At 36.1% G+C, this 16,244-nt stretch overlaps 1 protein-coding gene across 3 annotated transcripts; it reads right to left on the bottom strand.

Annotated features, from left to right (window-relative positions):
* Positions 1-2,938: 2,938 nt before the first annotated feature.
* Positions 2,939-15,045, bottom strand: LOC127439302 (LIM/homeobox protein Lhx9-like). 3 transcript variants are annotated; one of them, XM_051695554.1, is made up of 6 exons: positions 14,986-15,045; positions 11,736-11,946; positions 10,738-10,940; positions 9,618-9,973; positions 6,735-6,937; positions 3,835-6,141 (listed from the first exon to the last, which is right to left on the bottom strand). In XM_051695554.1, the coding sequence occupies exons 2-6, from the start codon at positions 11,907-11,909 to the stop codon at positions 5,887-5,889; spliced, it is 1,191 nt and encodes a 396-aa protein (XP_051551514.1). In that variant the 5' UTR covers positions 11,910-11,946; positions 14,986-15,045; the 3' UTR covers positions 3,835-5,886. The 3 variants fall into 3 exon arrangements, with proteins under 3 accessions (XP_051551515.1, XP_051551514.1, XP_051551512.1); XM_051695555.1 differs by lacking the exons at positions 3,835-6,141; positions 14,986-15,045 and adding an exon at positions 2,939-3,800 and having other exon boundaries at positions 11,736-12,237; XM_051695552.1 differs by lacking the exon at positions 14,986-15,045 and having other exon boundaries at positions 11,736-12,237.
* Between the last annotated feature and the right edge of the window lie 1,199 nt (positions 15,046-16,244).

Raw genomic sequence — 16,244 nt, 5'->3', positions numbered from 1 at the left:
GAGTTTCCAGATTGTACAGCCATAAATTTATGTAAGGTACTGTTAACAGTGTAGTAAATGTATGTATTATTGTATTATGTACAATAATGCATATATACAGTATTATGTATTACATGTATTATGTATTATTATTGTATGATAACAGTGCTTTTTGAATGTTCAAAAAGCACGTTAGTAGCGGAGCATGCTCAGTATGAAAATGTCACAAAACAACTTAATCACAAACCTTCCCAATTCGTTGCACAGCTTGACTCCTTGTGCACATGTGATTTCCGTGTAATCACTGTCTGCAGGGGAGGACAGCATCCATCTTCCTGTTTGCTTCTGGTTACGGCCATTGTCCTTCAAACGCTGTTTGAAAACTCCTCCAGCGTGACTCATTGCCTCCTTTTGATATCTCACAAGGTCCCCCATTTTCCAAAGAATCCACTACAATCACAGGTCTGGAGCTTAGCTGCTGAATTTGCCCCAAAGTCTATTGACTACTGAATGTGAAGTATTAATATGTGGAATTTGTAACCTTCTGAAGTGGTAATTACAAGCACATTGCCTTCAAGTGCTTTGTTGTCAGATAGAACAGGAAACATGGATGATGCCATGGATTCCTTCATGCGTATTTCTTGAGGTACTTTTATTTTGACACCATAATACATACAGTATTACCCAGTTAGCTTGCTGATGATTTTGACTAATTTAGCTCGAACACAAGCTTTTGTCACAGTGTAAAAATTTACAACATGCATCAAATGGTTGCTGATATACAGAAATGTACATGACCGAAAATGGCAAGTGCTACCTGTACAGCTTAGCTGTATTAAGACGAATCTCAGTTGCCTCCATGTCTGAGACAGTCAATCCGCACAGCTTATCACGTGGCTTGTTGAGAGCATTACTGTGGAGATCCAGCACATGTGGAGGCTTCATGCTATTCTCCGTGGCATCCACGCACAACTCACCACGCGCCCCACCGTAAGCAAGAACCACATTATAGCGACCACGAGGAGGTTAACCCAACGTGACCTTACCTACCCTAGCAACTGGGCCAATTGGTTGCTTAGGAAGCCTGGCTGGAGTCACTCAGCATGCCCTGGATTCGAACTTGCGACTCCAAGTGTGGTAGTCAGCGTCTTTACTTGCTGAGCTACCCAGGCCCCCTCCTCTGCCAATTTTGAAGTTTACGTATCCTCCCAACTTGGAAACTTGGGTATCATATGGTGTGTTCAAATCATGTTGGAATGATCATATTTACGAGTTGAGAATTCATGAACGCCACCGCAAAATCGTAATTACGAGTGGGAAACTTCGGATTTTCTTTGAGCCCTGACTCTCCATGTCGATTTAAGAATAGGAAGCAAATTGAGAATTTTGACTGTGCCGTTTACTATATGCAGTTTTTGTAGAATAATGCTAAAACTTGAAAATAACAATGAAAATAAGTTTTGTTTTTGTTTTGTTTTTTGCACTGACAAAAGTTTGCAACAAACTACATTTCCCATCATGTGTCGTCGCACTAGTTTTAATAAAATAGATAAAGCATTAATTACACACCTAATACCTGCGCTTCATTTTGTTGCATTGGTGCTAAAATAAAAACCTTCTTGCCTTTGCTAGTAAGTGAAAAAGAGTGACTAAAATGACTTGAACGCACATCACGTCCTATTTACCATTTCCGACCTTGTAAGTACGCACTTCCCAGAAGGACTTGTCTTGAACGTACCAAAAATCTCAATCACAATTCGATTAGTTTCGCAGTCACAATTACGACTTGTTGTTCACGTGCACCTTCCGAGTAGGAAACTCATATTTACGATATTTACGATAGCACGTGAAAGCAGCATTAAATTGCTTAAGTTACCCATTCAAATTCATACTATAAAATGTAAAGTGTTTCACGTGACTCGTGGCCACGTTGCCGAATTCATTGAAGTTTATGTAGTGAAGCGTTGCGCTTCCGTCAAGCGTTGTAAACGATTTCAAACTATTTTAACTTAAACACGTTGTCGCTGACATTTCGAAGTGGCAGCCAATGATTTCCAGACAATTCTGAAGATGTATAATTACATGGGCCATGCCACAGCTAAAATCTGGAGTGCTTTTCATGTGGAAGTCAAAGCAGTGCTTGACTCTGGCATTGAGCGGTGCATATAGACGCATAGACGTGACTCATGTGGAAGCACCTTAACAGATGTGCACGTTTTCTTTTTAGAATGCTGAATAGCAGATTACAAGTAAATTAGAACACCAAAAATAAACCAAATGTATAGAACTCAAACAAGTGAGCATTTCCTTGTATTCCTTGTAAAGAGCAGATTGTGACAGTTTAATGTGTAACTTAACCATACAAAATCATGCATTCTCTGTAACACTGAAAAAAGTGAAGAAAAAAAAATGCAGTTACCATAAAGAGCTATTTCAACCAGACCTGTCCCTTAAAAATCACTTTGGTTTTGTTTCTGTTTGGTGTAACCTAATGAATTCAGGTCGATTCAGTTATATTAAATGTGTTGTATATATCTTTTACTTGAATAAAACCACATCAATTAGATGTTACCAGTAAATCATTGTTAATTTAGATGTTACCACATTGTTACAACACTTCGTGGTGACCCGATAACATTTCCACAGTGTGTTAAGGACACAGATATGGAAAGTGCAGAAACTGTCCATGTTTTGTGGTCATCCACCACATTTAGACTACACAAACTGAAGATCAGTGATGCAGCTCTGAGCTCCATTGACATGTCTGGCATAGCTGGAATTCAGCACTTTAATGTTTACTAGGCCCCCATGTGGCCCAATGCTTGTTTAAACTTTCTTTTTCAATCCCTTAACACAGATAGTATACATCCATTGTGAAGAAAGCTATCATATTTGACCCAAAGACATCTATGTAGCCCTGGAGGTTGTCAGAATGAGTTAGAAAAAAAATAAGCATTGCTTTCTAAGATAACCAGTTTATTGTAAAATCAAGCATGCTTTCATGGATTTTTTTTTTTAACTCTCCTTTTACGGTAAGATTTTGGCTTTACAAGGAAAATTACTTTTAATGCTTGTAGTATACAACAGACAACAAATGAAACATCAATATAAAATATTATCCATCTGAAATAGATGTTAACATTGTAAAGTGCATGCAAAGATGTGAATATTTGTCTTTTTTACTTTTCTTTGTGTGTGTGTGTTTGTTTTATTATACAGCCATATGGTGTTCCATAAGAGTTCTATAGTGTTCCTATTCAGCTTCCCTTGGCTGGACATTTTGCTGCCAAGTTTTAGGAGGGCTGTGTGTTTATGATAAGTGACATTTGTGGCACAGGAATGTTTAACAGCATGCAGAATTACAAGGTAATATGTTCTCTGTGTTTATCTGTGTAGACATGCATGCATTTGTGGGTGCATATGTGTGCAAAGTCTCCCATCTCTTGCAGTCGCCTCTTTGAGCAAGGTTGCTCTTTTTTTATATATATATATATCTACAATACTGTACAACTTTTATATGCTCCTTTTCTTCCTTGTTGTTATCATTGTCCTGTTTTAACAGGTCATAATATCCCGTTTGTTGTGGACTCTCTTACAAAGATGGATTTAAACATTCAGAACACCAAAAGAAAAAATTGGATTCGCTTTTTTGTGTGTGTGTGTGTGTGTGTATGTGTGTGTCACTCTAATATCTGATCCTAATATTGTCTTTGTCTTCAATGGTGAAGTATTCCGATCAAAGTTTTCCCCCTTCGTTAAATACTTTAGGGAATTTTCAAACGTCGTGAAGTATGGCTGTAATGCCCCAAGATTTGTTCTCCCTGAAAAGAAATCATAAAGTAACAATATATTAAACTACAGAGCAACCTTGCTTTGAGAGGTTTATTTGTACTATATGCTTTCTAGCATTCCTTTGATTTGTATTATAGCCATGTTCATGCATTAAAAAGCATTTTTCTTTCCAATTCGCTTGTGACTACAGGGCATTTGGTTCAAATCCATGGGGCATTACTTTGTAACAATAAACAGATCAAATTTAAAATCGATGTCAGAATGAAAGCAAGACATGTGCAAGGAGTTTGTTTTGCTATCTGTTCGATCTGTCATGTTTTTCTGGTGTGAGCAGAAGTTTAAATCTGAGAAGCAACATAAAAATGGTTTGTGTAATGAAAAGTAAAACTCTTGTAAAGCAAAGTATTTTTTTTATTCACACAAATTTAATAAGATATAACAACTTGTTTGGTCCATAAATATTTAAGGGGAAATAGTTTCTATACACCATCTTTTTTCAAGAAACAAGGAAACATGGACAATCTTGATAGAACACGTACTGTACTATTAACACGAAGATCAATATATATGATTCTCGGATTTACCAACTATATCTGAGAGTGCACAACTGCTTTCTATGACATCGCTGCCCCCTTGTAACAGAATACACCATTAAAAAAATCAGATGAAAAACAGAACAGTACAAAACTAGTGAGGCGTTCCAAGGATGTAAATCATCGAACAAACAAACATGTATCTCCTGAATTTCACAAACTCTTTTCCAAGTAATCGCATAAGGCACATAGTAAAACTGAGTTAAGCATCTACTTCATGAAGTAGATCTAGTGTACCACTTTGTTCTACAACAGAACAAATTTGTCATCACACAAGGAAATGTTTCACCCTATAAGAGCCCGGCCGATACTAAACTGTCCCGCACTTGAGCCTCCAAGCCCACAATAAATATTTTTTTGGTCTGTTCAGTGGCAAGGGTCTGTTTAAGAATAAAATAAAAGAATATGCTTTAAAATTGTGGCAGGAGGAAAAAACAAGTAGGGGGAAAGAAAATAAGTGACCGATTTTTCTCCTCTAATTAGCCTGAATTCTGAATTTTCTGAATTAATAAAATTAATAAGAGCTGAACATTCACAAATCACAGTGCAATGCATCCTACTGGGTACTATAGTGTCACTGAGCATTTAAATTAGAATTAGGGTTAAATGTGCTCTTTTAGTTATTTAATTCAAATGTAGGCCACACTGAAAATATAATGTAAAGAATTGATTTTCCACCACTTTTTGGAATATTCGGTAGTAATATTTTGAACAGTTATCAATCAACAGTTATTCGATGCAATCTAGTGTCAAAGACAGAATGAACCTAAAGTGAGGTTACAGCATCCACCTGGCATTTGAGTTCTGACTTGAGGGCTACTGTGATCTAAAAAGTCTAGAATGATCTCTTTGGGATAGAACTTGTTAAAACCATTTCCTGTTCAAATTTTTTTCATTCTGTTAAATCCCTGCAGAACGCAAGTAATTGTAGTAATTGTTTGATTAAGAATACCTTCAAATATGGAATAAACAAATTTAAATTCTAAAATTTATTTGAAATTAAATAATTTTCATTTAAATTATGACAGCAAATTCTTAGAAATATATTTAGATTTCCATACCAGAAATGCTAAAGTACACTAATCAGTAAACCATGTACGTTGATTTACTGTTTTTATTTTTTTTATTTATTTATTGTTTTTCAGTAAATCTAGTCGGTGTTTAATGTGTTGCAGAAAACTGAAAATCACATTATAAATGTTTTTTTTGTGGAGAAATAAAGTAAAAAGAAAAAAAAAGTCAAACCCTGAATATCAGTTGTATAAGCGCTCACTGTCCCAATTCACATGACTGCCCAGATTTAAAAGTGTTAACACAAAAACATATAATTGACAAGTACTACAAACTCAGCTGCCACGTGGTTGCAAATGCTACACATTTAGTAGGTCTTCTTGTCTTTCATTTGTGTTTACATTATTTTCCAAAGGTCTGTCTCTGGTTGCCGAAGGGTGTTTTTTGTGGACAAAAAATTAAAAATAAAATCTGAAAATAAATGGGGATAAAAGACAAAAACAAATCTGTGTTAGAAAAGGTTTGTCAAGGTAGTTTGTGGGGGACTCCCAGATTCGTGGCTGTCCAAACTAGAGGTCACTGATGTTACTACGGTGATAGAGGGATTGGTCAGGTCAGTTAGTGTTGAGGCCGTGCTGGGTGGGCTCAGAGCACCGCTGTCGGAAGAGGGCGGTGGAAGTGACGTGCCGTCAGCCTTATCAACACCCCCATTCTCCTGCCGCAAAACGTTCCTTCTGAATTTGGCCCGTGCGTTTTGGAACCAAACCTGCAAACCAATCCCAGTGTCTTTACTCTTTTTATGTTTGCTTCGAATGATTGTCATATTTTTGTCTTTACTTAGAATGTATCATGAATCTGAATATCTTTATTATCACAAAGTTTATTACTACTAAACAATACCATAGTGAAAGGAGCTTACGAAGAAATGCTGTACAAGTATCGATAGGCGCTACTAACAGGCCTCAACAATCTATTTCATCGGGACCTTCATTAACCTTCTTCCAAATGCACATAATCCAATACAGAGTGCCTGATCACCAGAAATAAGTAATTGGTGTCTGTATGATGTTTGGTATATCTATTTCCAAACATTTGTATTTTTTAAGGTTCGTCAATGGACCAGTATTGCCCCTTGAATTAAGCATCCATTTAAAATCATTCAGAATCAAATTAAGCACATTGGACTAAAACTAACAACTTCTAGCTATTGCCTTGCAACATGTGTGACTACATGGCATAACAAAACAAAAAATTACCCTGGGTTAACGATGGATAAAAACTGAAAGCATAAAAACAACAACAAAAAAAAAAGGATGAGATGAGAAGATTGGTGTGTATGTGAGTTCGGTCGATGCTTACCTGAAGAACTCTCTTGGTCAGGCCTGTCTTTTGGGCAAGTTGTTTTAAGTCCTTGGCATCAGGGTTGTGGTTTATGGCAAAGTAAGACTTCATGGTGCGAAGCTGATGGTGTTTAAACGATGTACGCATGCGTTTGGTTTTCTGGGAAGGAGGGTAGGGCTGCTGATCCCGATCCAAATGGTCTGCTTCGTTCTCGTTACAACCTGAGTGTCAAGAACAGGGCAGAACCGAAGCTCAGTGAAAATAAGAATGACCCAACAATGAACAAGATCATATCTATCTATCTATCTATCTGAGAGCTTTGAGGGGGATATTATCTTAAAGCATTCAGCTTTGTTTGAATTTGACTTGAATATGACCCTTTGAATTCTGCTTTGGTTACAATGCAATGCGAAACTATAAAGCTATTGATATTATAGAACTTTAATAATAAAGGGTAACATAAGCATATTTACTTATGAAGGAGAGCAGAGAAAGCTAGTATTTAAAAGAGAAAATTCCTAATTTCTTTAAATTGCAAAGCTGCTTTCAGAGATATAGTGTGGACTATTATGCTGTTAATAATGTCATTAAATCAAATGACACCTATCTAAAATTACTTTAAAAACAGAAATTATGTTTTTACATTGAAGGTGATCTACGTTCCTGAATATTCACTAAAAGATATCAATAATGTTACAAGTAAATTCAACACAACCGCTTTTTCCACGTTTAACCTGTTGCAGTTTATTACAATTTCCATCCGAATTTAGAGTTTTTGGCAAAAGGAATTGTGTCGCCTTCATTATCATGCGTTTCACACCACATTTCAGTTTCATTTCATCTTAAATTAACGCGCTCGATCATTTATGACGTTTGAAAATATCTGCATTTATACCTACAAACTACATATTATACCGTGCCAAAAAAAAATACCTGAAATCATATTTAAATGTGTCAGTTTTACGTTACAACCTTATGCAGTGCGCTGCTCGATTTGATTCATGTGGTAATTAATTATATTGATGCTCCGTTTACGTTTGTTTACAGCACTATGAAAAATGCAAGCAATAATTCATTTAAATTTACATCACTATGAGAAGCTCATGATTACAGTTTTCTCATATAAATCGCTTTCACGACCGACGTTCCATTTTTGCCACCAGAGGTCTCAATCTACAAATATCTATGCAACAAGTCGACTGTTGCGTTGTAGTTTTATGACGAATTATGACGCCAGACACACTGTAAATAATGTTCAAATGCAGTATATTTATAGTTAAAAAATGCATTCGTTTTAGTAGTAAAACATAGACTGTAGACGAAAAAAATCTGATAATAAATAAGGAGAAAAAAAAAAAAGCCAAAGTAAATAAATTAATAACTTGAAACAAGATTATTTTAAGGTTAGAAATAAAAAGAAAGCTCAGATAATAATGATGATGATAATAATAATAATAATAATAATAATAATAATAATAATAATGCAATCTTTAGTAATCCATTGTAAATTTATCATAACGCCAAAAGGATTTTTTTCTTTTTTTTTTTTTTTTTTTTTTTTTGCTCACAGAAATTAACGATAAAATTGAAACTGACGACCGCTTATTTTAAAAGACAAACTTCAGCGTAGGTCTTCACAAAATATTTCCAATTTCACAACACGTTTTAAGAATATAAATAAGAATCTAAAAAGGCTGAAACTGTTTAAATTCGGATTGCTCTGCGTACATTTAATAACGCGCATGTTTTTGTCCTGAGAACAGCGATGACATTCATGTGGCTGAATCTGAGCTGGTGGGTTGAGGCCAGAGATTCCAATGTCACATTCAATTAACGGAGAACAATTAACAGTCAGATTACCCTTCTTTTTCTCCGTTCATGAAGAACGGCAGAAACTTGGCACACAAAGCCAAATTTTCCCAAGCAGACAGTTATTGTAACAGCCACAACAAAACAGGCGCAGATGCATTATGACGTTTTGTGTCCAAATTCCAATATTAGAAGAAGAAGAAGAAGAAGAAGAAGAATAATAATAATAAAAAAAATAAAAAAAAATCGAATTTAAAATAAAAATCGAGGAATGTGAATTAATGCGGGCCTGGCTGATACAATATAAAAGCATAAATATAGGCCTGCAGGCAAGTGGTGTTCAATTGCTATGATCCCTGCACGTGAGGTTGGGTCATGGGTTCACTCCTTTGAGAATTTCAAATGAGATGTTTGATGACGCACTAATGAGAAAGGCCTATAATTAATCAGATGTAATCAACAGCGCTGTAAGCTTTCGACTTAATAAGCCTGACTGCTGCAGCACATTACTGTAGCGAAAACAAAATCTGATGCCAAAAAAAGCACTAAAAGCTACTAGCTTACATATTCCATATTCTTCTTATTATTACTATATTATTACAATGTAATTCAAATCCAATGCGCAATAATTACAATGTAATTATAATAGTAATAGGCTAACAACAAGGCTTCTAGCTTCGTGTTGTTCGTTAAAATTGTTCAGTGCTTATAACACATTAACACGAACACCATAATATAAAGTGTAACTAAAATTAAGGTTCCAAAAAGGGTGTTTCACAGTAATGCCATAGAAGAACCATTTTTAGTTCCCCAAAGAACCTTTCAGTGAAAGGTTCTCAAAAGAACCAATTTGAATAGCCTTTTTCCAATCTAAAGAACTTTTTCCCATTACTAAGAACATTTTGTGCATTGGGAAGGTTCCATAGATGTTAACGGTTATTTATGGAACCATAGGTGCTGATAAAGAACCTCTATTTTTAATAATGTACTGGAGGCCTTTGTTTTGTGTTTGGTCGCCATTCAGTTTCAACTAGTCACCCTTATTATCTGTCTTCAATTAGGCCATTGAACCACTATTAATAAACATTTCACCTGAGTTGTAACTGCCGATATCTATCCCCATCGCCGGACTCTTTCTCTTCCGAGGCCTTCCTTTCTGCACCGTGCCGGTGCCATTGAAGTAAGGCATCGCAAGCCCTCCGCCTTTGGACGCCAATTCAGCGTAGTTTAATTGAGGGTGATACTCTCCCTGAATAAGGGTCTCGAAGTGAACCCGGCAGTAAACCAAGTTGTCTTTCATGCCGAAATGGTCACCCGTGGTCAGTGTTTTGCTGCATGTGGTGCAGGTGAAGCAGCTCAGATGGTACACGGAGTCCCTGGCGCGCATCACCATTTCCGAGGCGGAGATCCCGAGGTGGCAGCGGGCACATCTCTGCACGGAGAACCTTCTGAAACAGTAAACGTCATTTATTATCGAGGAAATGAAATATAGATTGCGAACACTTTATAATAATTTTCATTAAATCATTAGCATGGTTATATGCCTATGTTTAACAGCATGTGGCCTACATTTAAATATGAATAGCTATGAAAAAATACTAAAGTTTCTATTTTTTGTCAATGCACATTAAGTAATGATCCGTTAAGAATTAGCCTATGCTAAAGTAAAGTTTCTCATTGTTATCAGTGAAAGTTATTCTGAAGGGTTACTAAAAATATAGGTGTCAAGTGGCTTTCCACTTTATTTACAAAATGCATTCCAGAACATTTCTCACAAAATTTATTTTCGTTTATATATATATATATATATAGATATAGATATAGATAGATAGATAGATAGATAGATAGATAGATAGATAGATAGATAGATAAGCCTACATTTCCTTTAAAATGAAAAGCTTTTTGTCGTTTTAGTTGGCCATAAATAACTGGTTAGATGTACATTTTATTTGCACACATTTTAGACTTTTTAGTCATGAATTATTCTAAGCATTAATGAATCCACATGCTTTAAGACCAGCTCAGGTTTAAGCTAGTCAGTTAATCATTCAAAATCACTATATGGGTCAATAGCTTGCCATGCTGGCACCACTTTACGTTTTTATTACTATTATTATATTTATTTATGTATGTATTGTCACAAAACATTTCCAACCCTAAGGCCTACTAAATTGGCCTAATACATAATTCAAGCTTCAAAGTTTACTCTTACCTGTAGTAATCCTCTTTGCAGTAAATGCTGCCATCCTTTGCAAAACACGTCAGCTCGGACTCGAGGGCCAGTTTACATTCACAACACTTCAGACACCGTAAATGCCACTGTTTATCAACGGCGAGTAAGTAGTATCTGTCGGAGATTTTGCCACCGCAGCCGGCGCACAAGGCAGGCTTCTCTGGACTCATGGAGGGCATCGTCTTCAAAAAAATATATAAATAAATAAATAAATAAAGCAAAAGTGATGGTGTGAGTGGACGTTGACGCGTTGATGTTCAATGTGTATGACAATAATCGAGTTTGCACCAACATATTTGCTACTAAATAAAACTTTAGACTGATTAACTTACAAACGTACTATATGGGGGCATTTTGCATGTTTAATTGTCAACAGAGTGACAAACTGGATGTTTGAATAGACAGACCGATTTACTCAATTAAAGGTAGAGGTTATGCATGGCTCTAGCTAGCCATTTAAGTTACCTTCAGGCCTAGGCATGTTTTACATTCTCTTTCAAACGTATTAGGCCTACTTTGTTTTCTAAATGCATGAAAATGTCATATGGAATTATAAAATAATAATAGGCCAAATATTTATAATGATCATAATAACAGGCCTAATAGTAATAATAATAATAATAACCACGACGGTGTTAATACAAATCGGTAATAGCCCATTGAATTACAACACAGTACAATTTTACAAATTACTTTTCAAATTATAGGCCTAATTGTATCATATAGCCTATAAGCAATTTAAAAGGCTCATGTTTAAAAAATTCAACACGATACGATTTTTGGTATGTTTCTCAATACTCGCTATTGTTGCAAAACAACGATCCTACGTCGATTTTCTTTTTTTTTCTTCTTCTTCTTATTGGAAGTTGATTACAAACTGTTAAGTGTGACGAAAAACGGGTTGCTGAAGTTAGCCAGTTTAAGGCGACCTGACATTTACCCAAACGAAAAATAAACGATTAAAACCCAAATCTTACCGTCTCTCGCCCGTTCATCTGGACTGTTTTAGCCAGACGAGACTCCGTTTTAGATCTCCTCTCCATCTCCTCCATGATCCCTTGAATATGATCCCCAGAGATGCCGTGGAAAAGCATGGCTGCTGGACGCAATGTGCAACTGCTTTCTTTCACCTTGCGCCCCACAACTTCCATATACAGTTTGCCGGATCCTTAAAACATCCGAAGGGATCTGCACCAACAAATTCACACAAATGCAATACAAATCTTTAAAAACAGAGCCGACAGATAAGGTGGAACTTGCTGGAGAGCGCAGGAGCAAGAGGGGCAGGAACCAGTCCACTTCTCCAATGTCTTGTTAAGCAGGAGGGGAAAAAGTATAGTCCGGACGATATGGGGCAAACCACAAGTCTGAAGGATGTTTATGCGTCAGAAGTTTTAAAACGTGCGATTACAGATAGTCCCAATCTCCTACTGGGGATCCGAATGGTTGATAGTCAGGTTTGGGACTGTGTGTGTTAGAGATCCTGTGTCCTATTTGTGAAGAGAGCAAACGCCTGCCTAGCTTGGGTAATTGGGTAGGAGGAGTCCTCCCTCTCTCCAATGCCACTGATTTCTATTCACCAACAAAGACCTGTCACTCTCTCTTCAAACCGGTGGTGATGAGCAACACGAGCGTGAAAAGCACTTGGTATAGACCTTTAACTTCTTTTTAGCTGGTGTTTTGCCACTTTGCCATTTTTATAAAGGAGGTTTTCTTTCTTTTTCATTTAGGTTTTCTTTTGAATTATACATAAATGCATTGCTGCTTTGGCTTTCTACTAAATGGTTATTTACAATATTGTAATTGAATAGGATTAAAGAGTCTAGGAATACTGAAGTCATATAATTTCAATATAATTTTGCGTCCTCGTGAGAAATTGCATGCAGCTTTGGTATTTGTCCTGCATGTTGTGTAGTGTTTGTTTAGATCATTTTTGTAAACTACAGGCTATTGATTTCACTTGTCTGACAACTCATCTGTAATTAAAACACCTAAAACAGAAGAGTTGCATCTTTGAGTCTCAGTTCAGTTTCCGAATACAGTCCTGTAATTGTTTTAGGCTTAGGCCTTTATAGATGATAAAGGGTTATATTACCTTATATTACTTGTGGCAATAGTGCATTTTCTAGTTTTAAGAAAGTCAAAAACGTAACCGCGTTTATTTTGTAATATGCACTCGGCGGCTTATGGCTCCATTGCATATATTCAGAAATAATCGAATAATTTAAAATAGCCTACTATAAGAAAATGTAATACTACCCGTTATTATCGTGTTAGTGCATGCATGTATAGCACATCTAAAATGAAAATGGACCAAAGATTGAAATGAAGCTGATTTCAAAAGTTGTCTGACTGCCATCAAGGTGTGTGTGTGTGTGTGTGTGTGTGTGTGTGTGTGTGTGTGTGTGTGTGTGTGTGTGTGTGTGGTCTAATTCTCTCACTCTCTGTCTGCGTGTGTTTGCGGGAGACAGAGAGAAAAGGAGGAGAAAGTGCGGGAAGGGGGAGCGATGATGTTGGATGGAGTAGTTGTTTAGATTCTTTGAAATATATCGCAAATGTAAGTTTCTTTTCTATATGACTCCATTCGAGGAATCACATGGCTACAATAAAATCTAAAATATTTAACAATTAGCCCCTAGATGGTGAATCCACATAATCATATCTAAAAGGCAGCATGGCTTGTGTATAAGATTTTATGCATCTCTCAATTTACATCACGCTTTTAAAGTGTATAACCTAATGCCCGTTATTATTATTATTGTTTTATTAAATTACGAATTATTGCATGAATATAGCCTTCCTAACTTGTATTTATTTTATTTATTCTTTTAAAGATTATGATTTGCCTTAGCTACTGCAATTACCCAAACTTGGGATGCACGATCTGTGGCTCTTATTAAATGAGCGGGACTTCAGGTTTCAGTGTTGATTTAATTTGGAAGTCTAAATAGTTTTGACATGTAGCTGCTTTGTTGTCATTTGCTCTTTCTCCTCACTTCATCCCGTTCTTCTATCTGTTCCCTGTTTAATTAGTTTTGGAGTACATTTGCCTATTTTCGCGCCCTTTACTCTCAACACTTACCATTCAGAAATGATTTCTCCTCTTAGAATAAATTCATAAATGAGTTTTGTACTTGACAGATCTAAGAGCTTTAATCGTGCCTCTCCTTTCGGAGGTCATTTTCAATTTGTCAATTTGTATCTGTCAAATTCAGCTATAATTGACGGGAAAAGATTCCAAAGATTTATCGCACGTGCTAATAAAAGACAAATGGAGCTTTACATCAGCAGTGCGTTTTAATTTGTTCAAATTAAAGGGATTTAACACAAGAACCTAAATGTTATAATCTAAAACACAATCGGCTTATTAGAAACTCTTTTGCATTCGAATAAATATTCGAAGCAGATTACACTGTAAGTGTCTGTATAATAATGCATTGTAATTGCGATTTCATTTTTGTTGCGTCATTTCACCTCAATATTTTGCTAAATAATTTTTAATCGACCAATTTATTTATTTATTTATTTATTTATTTATTTTGTACAGCTTTCACTGGATAGCGTATTTAAGCAACCAATTATTGCCTTCTCTTGTCTTAAGCCTATGTCACTGTGCGAGCAAAGTGGATTATTTTCTATACAGAAAAATAAAATACAAATAAAAAAAATAAATAAATAAAACTATGCAGTATTAACCCATTTGTCTCTATTTTTTGCACTGTTGCCTACTTTTCACCAAGAGGAACAAATGCATCGCGCCTCTTTTTAAACGAACAATAGGCTACGACTGTCACACTTTAATATTTATTGTAATATTTAGGTAAATGTATTTAGGCTATATGTTGATCTCAAATCTTAAGGTCAACATTATAACGTAACAAAGAAAACACAAATCTCTGTAGGCTATATATTGTTCCATATAAGACCAGGCTTCAATACGAAAAAAAAACAAAACAAAAAAAAAACTCCAAACTAATCTTTAAATCGATGTTCATTCTTACGTTGCATTTTTTTTTTTTATTATTATTTATTTTTTTTTTTTTTAGTCTGCGTTAACTTTTACCTGTCTCACCTGTCACATGTGCAAATTGCCTTAGGAAACCGCACCAATTATGTATAAATAACGTGTCAGGTCAAAAATAAAAGATGCAAATCTATTTAATTTCTCCTTCCCCTTAAGAAACAATACACCTTCGTCCCTAAACAATACAAAAAGTGGTGTTTTACCGTGAGCCGGTGGGCGCCGTCCAAAAGCCCAAGCGTTGCGGTGAGAAAGGGATGGATGAACTGCAGGCTGTGGCGGAGGGGGGGTGAGACAGGAGCTATCTACCAGCAGATGGGGGGCTGTTCCCTGTTTCTCGCGTCCCCGCGTGAGTGTCAATTACAACAAATCCAGCGCGAGCACCGAATACGCGCGCGAATATACATCAGTTAAATAAACCCAAGGCCCCGCTCGAGAGGTGCTGGTAAACATGGACAGATCCTCAAAATAAATAAAAAATGTCTGTGTGTCCTCTTTATAACTGTTTAAACGATAGAATAAAACGTTTGCCAATTAGTTGATTTGATATTGGAATGTAGGCTAATGATGTTGTGTAATGAAATAGCCTACCTGATGTTTTAACATTCGCTTTAATCCCGACGACAACGAGCCTCGGCTGGGTTTCCCGAAGCTATGAAGAACGTTAGCAGCACTTAATCTCTAAAAAGGCGCGTTTCCCAAAAGCATCGTTATCTAAGTAGTTTGTATAAACGTTCGTAAATTAACGAGAGCTTTGAACCGCTCTTAAGTCCATTAAGTGCAGCTTATACATACAGTATCTTTCTGGCATCTTTCACAGTTTATCTAAGACAATGGAACATTTAATAAATTGTAATATATTTTGATCATTGGAAAGCCACTGTAAACTATTTCAGAGGATAAAAAAAGTGTTGAAAAAAATCGCTCCACAGTGTGCGCATGCGTCGTGATAGGTCTAAATTACAAGATACGTAATACAGTATAACGTTATATTAGACTTCTTTGATAAGCATAATTGTAATGGCAATAGAAAGAATATATGTTCTTATTAAACAGATTATTTAAGAAGACATGAGTAATTTAATGTGACCATGCAGTTTAAAACTTAAATATATATAATAAATAAGTAAAATTTGGTTAACAGTGGAGATTAGAGTAAGAGTGTGCAATAAGAGATTCCCCCTCTCTCTCATAATCCTCCTCCTCCTCCTCCTCTTCCTCCTTCCTCCAATGGCTGGTTCAAATCGGCTCGCCTATAGTCTTTTTAAGGCAGTAACAAATTGCATGCTGCATAATGGCAGTAAGGCTACAAGTACACAGTGCATTGAACTCTAACCAGATAATCTATTCATATTTAGACAGGTCTATGAGTGGTTCAATACTGATGCCCGTTATTTTAATCCTGTTCTGTGTGCATTTGTTCAGTTTCCAGCCAAAAAACTTTAAGCTATGTGAGAGCCCCTTG

The sequence above is a fragment of the Myxocyprinus asiaticus genome, chromosome 50 (genome assembly GCF_019703515.2).
Source record: "Myxocyprinus asiaticus isolate MX2 ecotype Aquarium Trade chromosome 50, UBuf_Myxa_2, whole genome shotgun sequence".
NCBI lineage: Eukaryota > Metazoa > Chordata > Actinopteri > Cypriniformes > Catostomidae > Myxocyprinus > Myxocyprinus asiaticus.
This window is presented reverse-complemented; position numbering and strand designations above follow the sequence as displayed.